The following is a 12060-nucleotide window of genomic DNA, read 5'->3' on the forward strand; positions in this document are numbered from 1 at the left end:
GTTTTGGGATCATATATATATATATATATATATATACACACACACACAGTGGGTACGGAACACCTTTAAAATGTTCACTCTTGGTTTCATTGCAGTCATTTGCTAAAATCAAAAAAGTTCATTTTATTTCTCATTAATGTGAACTCAGCATCCCAGAATTGACAGAAAAAAACAGAAATGTAGACATTTTTGCAAATTTATTAAAAAATTAAAAAACTGAAATATCACATGGTCATAAGTATTAAAAAAACTGAAATAAAATGAACTGCAATGAAACAAAGAGTGATTTAAAGGGGTCTGAATACTTTGCTTACCGACTGCATATATATGAAAATAATTAATAGATACACACAAACATTATTTTCAGTGAGGAGTCATTAAATATGACCCACCTTGCTCTCATTGACGGGTGTAGCGCCAAAGTCCAGAGGAAAGGCCGTCTCTACGGGGAGTCTGGGCCACCTGAGAAGACAGAGTAAGATTAACGATGTTAACGGTGTGTCATGATGGATTGTATTACACGTGATGGCATGACAAAGGAAGCGGCGTGTTGCAGTTCGGACCAACCTGCACGGCAGTTTGTCTTTGTTGCTGTGCCATCGGGAGCAGAGCTCAGCCGCCAGTTTGCTGTCCACGGACCAAGACGAGCGGGAAAAGTCGGGGAGGAGGGTACGCTGCCAATCGGAACGCCCTGATGGGATGTCAGAGAAAAGTGACGCTTAATATATGAACACGATTTATGTATGTATGTTTTTAAAATAGGACTTTTCTGTGGGGTCTCACCGGTTTCAGACAATCTGACAGGGCACGGTTGTCCACAGTCAGGCTTCCCCTCAAACACCACTTCCCCCTGCTGACAGAAACATCACCCGTTACCACATCTGGGCCACAACCCGACACACGGCCGTGGGAACCAATCACTCTTATTCAAACACGTGTTCAATAATTCGCCTGTAGAAACGAAGTAGTCCGCTCCCAGTGTTCATTTTTCTTGTTGGAAAGCTTATTACTGAAATTGGATTCTCTCTCTTTCCTTTTTGAATCCCTCACACTTTATTTATTCTTACATTGCAGATTCCCTGAACCGACGTGAGGTCCTGGGACAAAGGAAGTCGTATGTGTACAGATTGTAAAGCCCTCTGAGGCAAGTTTGTCATTTTGGGCTATACAGAATAAACTGACACTGGCAGGCGGAAGCCAAGTTTTATACATCAGAATATTTTTTTGCCGCATGTGCATTTCTTCCTCTGAACCTATGCAAACATTTAGAGTAGACACACTGTTCAAGAAATGTAACCCCGGGTCACCGTAATCTGTTTCCACTGGACCAACTACTGTAGCTAGTAGAGCTGGTGTGTTTTACCTTGAGAGGAGAAGAGTGGAAATAAAGGGGAATGCGCAGGGCCGTGCCCAGGCTGGTGTCCAGACTCAGGGTGAACACCCGGTTGACCGGCAGGGCCCTGCGGAGCAGCTGGAGGGACAGGACACGCCAGCAGCCCTGGGGGACGCTCAGTGGAGCGTTGAAGTTCATCACCTGACAGACAGGGGGCAGCAGAGGCATACGTGTCAAGTCCTGTTCTGAACTCGGGATCCTCGCGATAAACGGGTGAAGTGTAGCAGAATACACTTTAAGGCATAAAGCGAGAGCATTAAATTATCATCATTTAAATCGGATCTGCTTCCCGTCATTATCCGAGGCAACGATGCACACCTTCATGAGTCCCTGCAGGTTGTGCGAGAGGCTGACGTTCGTCACGGTGACGGGTAAGAAGAGGGAGTTCGTCAGCCACAGATCCACCTGGTCCGCATCTGTTTGTTTCACGTGGACCAGGCTGAAGGTGAACCCCACGCTCCTCCTGCAGAACGAAACCACACCCCGTTATTCAGCTTCGCGTGTTAATGGCTCTCCACGAGCATTTACAACTTATTTTCGTTTTAACTACTCCTGTAATGGATTTGTCTTCATTACCATGTCGACACCGGTCACACCTCAGACAAGAGGGCGTGGCTACCGTCGTCACTAGCTTAGTTACAATCGGGCTTTGGCTATCGAGCTCGGCTATAATGCTTACCTGTGTGTGGTATGTAGTCCAGGGAGGCTGTAGGTTGTCCGGTTCCCCAGAATTTTTAAACTGATATGATTCGTGCATTTCCCGTCATGGCCTGGCGATGAACCTGATGCATGAAACAGAACTGTTGTTGACGAATGCAATTACCCTGATAAGATGTGATGATAAATGAGGAGAAGGTATTTGAGTTGAAATGAGTGGTCACCTCTGCAGGCCAGCGTCGCCACTTCAGTGAAGTTTTTTGCCTCCGGCCTCAGAACAACCTGATTAATTTCCAGGCTGGCCTCCACTTTTGATAGCAACTGAATGTCCTGAGGAGAAAAATATAGCATTAATGCCTATAAATTGCTACTTATGAAGCCCATAATAGAGCAACACTGTTTTTTTTAAACCTCACCTTTACACGGAGCTTCTTGCCTCCAGAATTTAACATATAAACTCCTATTTTTGGTTCACCTGTAAAAAAAAAGAAAAAAAGTCAGTATAACAAATTAAATATTTGGTTAGGTTTACAGATATATTCATGACATATCTACATGTTAACTATGGAAAGGTCTCGCGTACATTCTTTATATGTCATTATAGAACTCGGCAGCTTTTCTTGAGCAAAGCCATGAAAGTTAAAAGAAAAGATGACCTCCATAGTCACCATCTGCTGCTGCAGAATTAGTCTGTACAACTGTGACACGTTCTGAGAAACACCCATTTGGTTTGCTGATGTGGTTCAATAACAAAGACAAAGCCCGTGTGACCGAACATCACGACAGAATGATCTACGGTGCTCGAACACCAATGCAGCCGCTTCCACTTGATCTTTCGTCCGCGTGTTAATCTGGACCGTGAACTCATGTCTTCTTCGACATTTCTTTCATCTGACGGCAGCAGAATCATCAACATTATCTCATCTCTTCCCCGCAGAGTCAAAGTAAACACGATTCAGGAGAAAGTGGAAAACAACAAACAGAGCCTCATTAAGTCAAGCATCCAAATACAAACAACATCTGGGACGACAAACCCAGCCGTCCCTTTTTAAACACCGGCACGTTCCCACTGCTAATCTGCATCCAGACTTCGGGTCGGACTGGCGAGGCAAACCCACCTCCTGCAGCCGGTCCAGCAGCGGGGGCCATCAGCAGCACCAAAATGTGCTCGATGACGTAAGGCTTGAGCTTGTCCAGGTCAGTGGGCCGGTCGCCATGCGCAGACAGATTAATCTGCAGGCTGAGGCGCTCCTCGCTCTGGAGGCAGGACCCCTGGGACGGGGCAGGAAACGCATACCAGTCACGCACCAAACAGAAGGACAAGCGTGATAACAACGAGGAGACGTTTGAGAATTGAGATATTCAGTAAATGGGAACTGACAAAAAATAAAGGAGAGAAATAAACAACAAGAAAGTGAATGTTTAAGAGACGGAGAAGAAATTATTACAAAAATAGTGGTCTAGGAGACGGCGGAAAGAAAAACAATTAGTGATAGAAAAATGGATAATTTTTTTGTGCCGAGACGGACGTCAGAGAAACCAGATAGAGACTTGCTGTGCATTGACGGACAGAAACAAGGAGAAAGTAACTTACTACTACCCCCCCCCACCCTGTGACTATCCCCTTGCTAAGCTCCGAGGTCAGTACTGGGACAGTGGAAACATCCCTGACAACCTCATCTCATCTCAGTGGACGGATCCGCCCTTGACGACCTGCAGCCAGACGGCTTGGATGCCGATTCCCTTGAAACCTACTGCTAACTTCCTGTATTTAATAAGCGAGCAGTATCAACTCTGACCAAAGGCCAGTTCTCAGTTATACCAGCGATCGTCTCGGACGGCGAGCCAAAGGTCACCGCTGAGACGCTCGCTCGCGCAACACAACGGCCGACTGATTTCAGCTCGTATAATTATGACGATATCGCGAGGTTGTCTGCAGCCGCCTGTTGCATCATACGATTGCGACTCGCGAACACTGGGAGCTCTGCGTTAATTATAGCGTCTCCGAGGAGAGCAATTAAAAGTCTGGCGAGGGCTGTCACCCTCTTCTCCGGGGTCCTGGAGGGGAACAGAAGGCGCTCCGATGACGAGCCCGGCTGTCTGTCGAAGTTTTAGACGAGCTGGCCTTCTGCTCGGAGGAGAGGGCGTGACGAGAGAGGCGAGAAGGACTCACCGCTCAGAGCGGAGGAAGTAGGAGCAAGCTAGAAACGATTTGATTAAACGCTCTCCTCTGCACATCTGCGTTTCCCCACAAAGTCGACCCGATGCCCTTCGCACGATGAAGAATGTTTTTTATGAACGAGTTTAATTCAGAGAAATTAATGCGATTCTTGTTGTGACAAGACGGTGAAGTATCGAGGTGAAATAGTTCCGCTCTGCCGCCGCGACGTCACGTCCAGGGTGCGATGTGGAAGCTCGAGACATTCAGTGCACACATTTGAATATGTCTTAAGAGCAAATTTGAATAATTACCTGAGGATCGTTGGACACACTCTTGGGTAAGCTGCACTCCAGGAGTAGACCCAGTGTGGTGATGTTGGAGGCATCTTCCTGCAGGAGAAACGGCGAGGCAGACCGTCGGGGGTTTATAAGAATACACAGAAACATCAAGTTGGATGATTATCTTTTTCTATTTTAGACGAGGCCGCTATTAAAAGGCCACACACGACTGAACTCTAGTGATGCGAGCCATGCACTATACAATCTAGAAATGTAATGAAACCACGCCGCTTCGGTTGGTTTGGTCACTTAAAGAACAAAATATAAGAAACGGTAAAGTCTGTCCTGACTCACGGTGTCTGCAAACACCGACCACTGAATATTGTTATAGTCAAATTTAAATATTCCTTGGACAAATTAAGTACATCTGCATATAAACTGGCAGGTTGTCAAGGTATAACATCAAAGTCTCAACAAAAAAAATATTTCAGCAACAGCTATTCATAAAAATCAAAAAATCCAATGAAGTGCTGAATTTTACGTTTTTTTTATATACAAATAGGACACGAGTTACAGTATGGTGATTCAAACCTAAACCAATGTTCTTCTTTCCAGAGAAAATACAGTCATTCTGTTTGCTCGACCCCAAAAAAATATGCAGTGGTGGAGTGCGTTGGGATTCGGATGCTTTTTAACCAATAACTCAAACAGTGTACGGCCAAGTTATTCTAGATATAGTCCGTAGTCATAACGGCTGATCAGTATTTAGCTATAGCTAAACAGCCGTAGTAATTATGCTCATTTGGGTTGAGCTTTTCATTTCCTCTTAAACTGAATACCAATGTAGGGACTTCCTCTTTGTTCGGTTTCTAATAGACAAAGTTTGATCACTATTATATACACTTTCCTCCTAACAGACAAAGCCTGTGAATCCTTTGAAGAAAGTGTTCCAAATTGATGATTATAATTACACGTAAAGGATCTTTTGTTCACAATATGTTGAAACTCGGGGAGCTTGATGAGATGAAAATAGACTGAGTGATTATGACAGCTACAGTCTCCCTGCAAGCTGACATTTTGCAACTGCCAACCCCACTTCCTGTTGCGGAGGCGAGGACTCCTTTCATACGGCTTCTCGCACACTTTCAGTGCTTCGAAAACCGTGCACTAATTTGTCACATTGGCGTTCTGTGTTTTTCCCCCATGGCTTTTAAAAACACTCGTGCAAATTAACTATTGTACAAAAGCACGAATCATTTAAAAATGGATAGGTCGCGGTTAGACGCGAGCAAACACACTTTTACAGGTGTGAAAGAAGAAAGTGAACGTGTGCGTGACTTCCTGAATGCTGACTGCACACGCATTCGGTGGATTGACGACAGCGAGAGCTCGTTAGTGCGCATCACAAAGCCCCTGTGTGTTCGTATGCAGGCGTCTGTTTATCAGGGCGGCAGGAAAAGGGAAATCAGCTGTTTCCAATGATGAGCGGTTAGTCGCTGCACAAACAAAAGACCTGGAGATAAATACCTGAGTTTGGGTCAGCTTAATGCTCTGGATGCGAGGGAATACCAGCACACTGTCCTTCCTCTGGACAGACTTTAATGACCCCTGGTGCACGCCCACACCAAATACCTGGGAAAGAAGCGGCATGTTTAGGAAAAGGATTCTCAGCACCGTGCACATCATCACAAAGTAGCAGTGTGGTTACGTGGGTTCTTTACGGCGTTGGGATTAGAAAGAAAGAAAAAGAAGGTACATTTCTAATAATGTAGCACCAGAAAGGACAACAAATACATATGACTGGTTGCCAAATAAGAGGGTGAAGTTAGCTCATTACAAATGCGACATGAGTCGGAGAAATATAGTTTTCACGCTGCAACACTAGCATGTCATAGTAGGGTGACGAAAAAACAAATTAGCTTTATTCAAGATATAAACAGGCCTGCATTTAAGCTGAATAAGGCATAAAGGGCAGACAGTAGGCCCTAAAACTCTCTTATTTATTTAGCTGATCTTTCTCTCGTCATTAACATGCGTCTCACCATAGTTTATAGAGCCTTTATTTTAAAAATCGTACAGAAAATAGAATGGAAGGAAAGATAATGACTCTGCAATTATATTTTTCCTGATCCCATGAGAGGGATGTCGTATGTGTACGGATTGTAAAGCCCTCTGAGGCAAATTAGTAATTTGTGATAATAAACTGAATTGAATATGCGTGTTGAGGAGAAATGCACACAGGATTTTCATGTTGTTGGTCTAATTGTCAACATGAATAAAACAGACAAATGACTAAAACATTTCCATGTCTCTGAGGTACGTGAAGGGAGTGGCACCGTTTGGAGGCCGTGCATGGAGTCCTCGTGTCTGCATGTCTGGGCGTGTTTGCTCGCCATTTATAAGCTGGATGTGAGACACACTGTCGCGGAAGGTTGAATGTGAGATGGGCAAAACTCACAACTACAAAAATAAAACGCACATATATAAATGCATCTATATCTGGTTCTTATTTACTTTGGTTCCAGTGCTGTTGGCCAACAGGTGAATAGATAAACTACGTGGTGGCACCAGCAGCCGTGGTGCAACAACGAGGAAGACTCGGGGGGCTAAAGTGCAAGTAAGACGATACAGCAGCTCGAAGCAGACTGTATTCCTATTAGTTTACACGGCTCGGCTCTTGTGAAGTAAAAGCAACATTTACAATGTCATAGATGTCGTAAAGACGCTTTCTGCATAATGTCTACGACGTTATCTTCCTGTGACAATATTCAGGTCCATGCGATGCGAGAGTAAGGTCAGTTTAAAAAACTTACAGAATTTTCAATGACCATAAACGGAGTTTTCAACTTCCTTTGTTTACGCGTGAGTGCATGCAGGATGGAAAATGAAAAGAAACAAGGATGCCAGTTTGATGGGACTCAAGTTGTTGTAAACTTCCACCCTACTGTATGGAGACGAACACTGAGGAGAAGACGGATCGCGAGGCGGTATTTCACCGCATTACCCCAACAGACCTGAGACTAAACAGCAGGAGGTGTATTAATGGAACTGACCTGGTATGACAGCAGCCCATGGTCCGACGTGTTTATAAATAATGTGTTTTCTACATTGCCCTCCTCAGACGGGAGGAAAATTAGTTTAAAAGAAGCCTTCCCTCTGGGTGGGATCACCTAGAGCAGAGAGGACACATGCACATTGATATCAGACACTTCTAGAAAAAGAACAATTGACATTAATACTTGTTAATATACAGTGTAGCATACAAACGCATACACATTGAAACTTACTCTTCTGTGATAGAAAGGTATGTAAAGCTGCCTGCTGGATGTAAACATCGACAGCAGTGTCACAGGAACCTCCTGGCTGGGGTTGTGTATATTTATGGTTTCAGCTCTCGGCAGCCCCAGCGGCCTGTGAAGACGGGACAGCACAGCGCCATGAATAACGGACTCTCGAGGCAACCTTTACCCTCGGAGCGCCACGGCACGCTCGGAAGGGCAGCGTATTGTGAATGCACAATTATCTATGGGTTCGCTTCTTCACGGGGCGTCGAAAGCAGCTTTGATTGATGCGATCATTTCCTGCGCATCAAGACACCGGTGGAGGTGGTTATTGTTCATTTTTACAAATGCACCATGTCATAAAAAACATTTAAATTACATTGCTACACACGGTGATGTATAAAACAACAATCAAGAATTTTGAGATCATGAATCCCACAAAGTGTAACACAGAAATTAATGTAAAAATATATATATTTAAGTCACATTTAATATGTCGAAAGGCAAAACTAGGTAAAAACATTGCATATTTTCATTTAAATGAAACACCATAATAAATCCACCGTGTGTCAGTGTTTAAAAGTTGAGTAATTCGGTCACTGCATTACATCACGCGAGTCACTCAATAACTAGTGTTTTCCATTCTGTCAATATTTGAAAGCCTAAAGAGGAAATTCAGCCATTTGCCTCTTTGTCAATAGATGGAACACAAATCTAACACACACACAAAAAGTGTGTCTGAGAACGGCTCCAGTGTGCGAAGTGAAACCACATCTACAAATAAGGACACGAGGGAGGCGATGAAAAAGCCTCACAGATTAGCTCTCTGGGTTCGGTCATTGCTGCTATCGTCTTCTACAGCGACACGCCGCCTCTCAACGTATTTTAAACTGGTGACACCCAAACTAACCCTCGGGTCCAGGCTGCAAATGTCAAGTCGGCGCCGCTTTTGAGTACCGACGGCGTTCACTTAACACTGAAGCAACCGACGGTGGATACCCGCTCCGTCTGGGCCGAGCATTTCAAGAGAGACACGCGGCAAAGAAGCAGCCTTTCTGTGCAGTTCACCCCCGAAAAAAGACGGTAATGTTCCCGAACCCCCGGAGGCCCTGTGGAACATCTCTTATGTGACTCCAGCGGGGTCCGACAGTCTGCCGCGCTCAGTCCTGGTGCTGGTTTCCCCGTGCCTCCCTTCCCTCCAGCGGGCCCACTAATTCAACCTGCAAGTTGTTGTTGTTGTTGTTGTTGACTCAGTGGGGACCGCTGGACCAGCGAGGTGATGCTCTCCACCTCCCGCTGGAGCTCAGACTGCAGGTAAGTCGGCTCTTTAGAGGCATCAGTATTACATTGAGGCTGGTATATGACCAGCTAAGAGTACGTCAAAATAAAACCAACATCAAAGACTAATTAAACAGTAACGCTCTCTCTCTCCCACGCTAAAGGCCTCCCACCCACTTTGGAATTATATTTTTCCAATTAAACGAAAATACACATTTCAAAACTGCTGTGTATGTTGGAAGGGTGTTTTCTAAAAGTCATAACCTCAAAAATTATATAGATCTATTGAGTTAGTTCTATTAGGAGATATGTATGAAGTTAACCAAAATTTAATTGTACACTGTAGTTTAATAATCTTAGATAATAGCTTTAATTTGAGAACCTTAAATGCAAGTAATTACACGTTTTCGACGTTTCCTTTTGAGGTGCCGCAACTGATGCAACTTTCACTTCCCGTTTGTGAGAGTTTGACCTTACTTTCACTTTAAACCACAGAAATACAGGCTCACCGGGGCAGAGAGATGGTGGTAGCTCTTAGATCAGCGTGGTCCAGCCTATATTTTCTCATTTTTACCATAAATATGGTCAAGTGAGCAGTGTTGATGAATGTAACGCGGCATTGCTTCTGCCTCATAAGCACAAACACATTTTTGGGCATTGGCAAACAGGATGTCTTATCATAATGCAGTCTGCTGCAGATAGTGTCTGTAAAAAAAGACAGAAAAAAACACCAGCAAGCCAGACAGGCGGAACTGCTTAACGTTGCCTTTCATACAGGTTTATTTAGTTTTACTTAGTTACATGCATCTGCTGTATCACTGTAGATTTTTTATATCTAGTTATTTTATTTCCATTTTTTTTTTTTAATATCTTTTTTTCCCTCATAAATCCAACACACTTAAGGCAGATCTTCAGAATTACACGTATTATAAATGTACCACTCGATACATCTGGTGTAATTGAATAGTATAATTAAAGGCTGTTCCCGTAGGCACAGCAACAAGGAAACACGGTCCTGTTTTGAGCTCAACTGCAAATTTCCTGAAGCTGTATTACGGTCTCAAAAACATTTATCCAGTCAAATTAGGGCTGTTGGTGAATTGCCTGCCTCCTGCATTCCAAATGAATAAGTCAAAGCAAACTAGGAGCTCCTTGTGACTGGCAGTGGGACCTGCAGTCCAACCACAGCTCTGGGTCTGACATTCTCTGTCTTCTCAGTTTGGTGGCAAACGGTGAAGTTGTTAACCCTTCGGACTCGGGTCAACCCTCTGCAGTATGCGTCTGGATGCTGGGAAAGGCAGCTTACTGCCATTCTTGGATATCCTGTCGGTGCTTTGAGGTTGGAGGGCCCCTTGCTTTATGAAATTGTCCCTTTCTGTACCATTCATCACAGCAACAGGTCCCGTGCTGTGACGCCGGTCTTTTTTTAACTCGGTGGCTTTTTCCACATCACTCAGGAAATAAAGTACATTTTGTTATTGGGCTGAATGCTTTTTTAATAAAGGGTTTCATCATTTTCAGAACGAAATGAACAACAACTCTGCTTGTTGAGGCAGGTCATATTAAAACTAGGAAGCGAGAAGAGTACTTACTGCAACCCGAACTCCAACGCTGGGGGCTGAAAATGCAACGGCCTCCCATTCTCCCGTGTATATAGAGGGGAGCTGGTGGAGGGAAAGAAAAAAACATGAGACCAAAGAACAGTATTTAAATGTCACGAGTTTCATTATACAAGTATAACATCATCTATGTTTTTTAATAGCGTAGGTACACCTTAAGACGAGAACATGATGCCCCCTTGCCAACGCAGCATGTGACAAGTCAGTCAAACCTAGAAGGGCCGCAGGACGCTTCGCAAACCACGAACATCGCTGCCTAACAAAGAGACTTTGATCATGCAAACGCAGAAATCAGATAACCATCACACAAAAAGGGGAGGAAAGTTCGGAGATCGTGGAGCGGAATGTAAACGAACCCGAAAGACGACAAAGAAATGGCTTATTTGTGTTATACAACAACATCATTTGACACAACGACTCTCAGATCCTCAGAGAAATACAATATTAGACATTATAAAGAGGCGTACTTTATTTGGGGCTTTGTGTGTCCTATTCCTTCAATCCCCTCCAATTCGGCCTAAACAAGGGTCCAAGGCGCCAGCCCCAACAAAGTTTGTCATCAGTGATTTTTTTTAACATCAGCTTGAATGTTACATAATCACCCACAGCAAAATACTGTCAGCGGGCCACATGTTCCACCGTACACATGAGTAATGAGGGCAAGATGAGGGGATTGAGACCCTGCTGAGTCGGACCGTTGACACCATCGATCAGACCATCAGGGCGGACACGTCTGGAGGGAACCAGAGCTGCGCGAGCTGCCGTCTCGGTTCATGCTGCGTGGACCCCGTGGGACCGCCGACCCTCACTGTCGCAATGGCATCTGTTCAAACTTAGAAAAAAAGGTCGGGACGGCATTCGGGAAGATTTGGAGCTGCGGCCGAGAGACACGACATTGCTGGACTTCTTCAAACTCGACCCGGAGACAATATGTGTACATGGAGATCCCACGACGCAGGCACGGTGCGCTATGACTTCAGAAAACCCTAAAGATTAAAAAAAGAGGGTTCTTTTCCCACGACAGGCAAATATCAATGTCATAGAAATGACTTCCCACTGGAGACCAATATAGCAGGTGCATATACAATCTATATCTTCCTAAGATATAGGAAACACTATGTACAAGCAGCCAACCACAAGTCAGGGTTAAAACAGGAAACTCTCCTCTCCCATGTGTCTCCAGCAGCTACTTTGGGAGCTCCACGGTGTTTTATTGGTGACTGCGTGTGCGACATCCTGTGCTAATGAGCTCTGGGAACGGGTGACTTGAAGAAGCCACGCAGCAGCTGATTCGAGGTCGTGCGTGTGCACGTGTACATGTGTGTGTGTGTGTGTGTGTGTGTGTGTGAGTGAAAGCAAGACTGGACCCAGTTGACGGAAGACCCGGGCAGCT

General features: G+C 44.6%; 1 protein-coding gene across 5 annotated transcripts in view; it reads right to left on the bottom strand.

The window, feature by feature from the left end:
- The window catches only part of tmem131l (transmembrane 131 like), a 32736-nt gene that overhangs the window by 8382 nt on the left and 12294 nt on the right, over positions 1-12060 (bottom strand). For 2 of the 5 annotated variants that reach the window (XM_056409150.1, XM_056409153.1), the window contains exons 4-17: positions 10641-10712; positions 7777-7900; positions 7543-7659; positions 6017-6121; positions 4523-4600; positions 3169-3322; positions 2467-2525; positions 2275-2380; positions 2073-2193; positions 1712-1856; positions 1364-1534; positions 784-853; positions 568-691; positions 393-462 (exon numbers count right to left, since the gene is read on the bottom strand). In XM_056409150.1, coding sequence (XP_056265125.1) covers positions 393-462; positions 568-691; positions 784-853; positions 1364-1534; positions 1712-1856; positions 2073-2193; positions 2275-2380; positions 2467-2525; positions 3169-3322; positions 4523-4600; positions 6017-6121; positions 7543-7659; positions 7777-7900; positions 10641-10712 — 1516 coding nt within the window. The remainder of the gene's footprint in view (positions 1-392; positions 463-567; positions 692-783; positions 854-1363; positions 1535-1711; positions 1857-2072; positions 2194-2274; positions 2381-2466; positions 2526-3168; positions 3323-4522; positions 4601-6016; positions 6122-7542; positions 7660-7776; positions 7901-10640; positions 10713-12060) is intronic. The other 3 variants (XM_056409155.1, XM_056409152.1, XM_056409151.1) reach the window with 2 other exon arrangements.

Source organism: Pseudoliparis swirei, chromosome 24, assembly GCF_029220125.1.
Source record: "Pseudoliparis swirei isolate HS2019 ecotype Mariana Trench chromosome 24, NWPU_hadal_v1, whole genome shotgun sequence".
Taxonomy (NCBI): domain Eukaryota; kingdom Metazoa; phylum Chordata; class Actinopteri; order Perciformes; family Liparidae; genus Pseudoliparis; species Pseudoliparis swirei.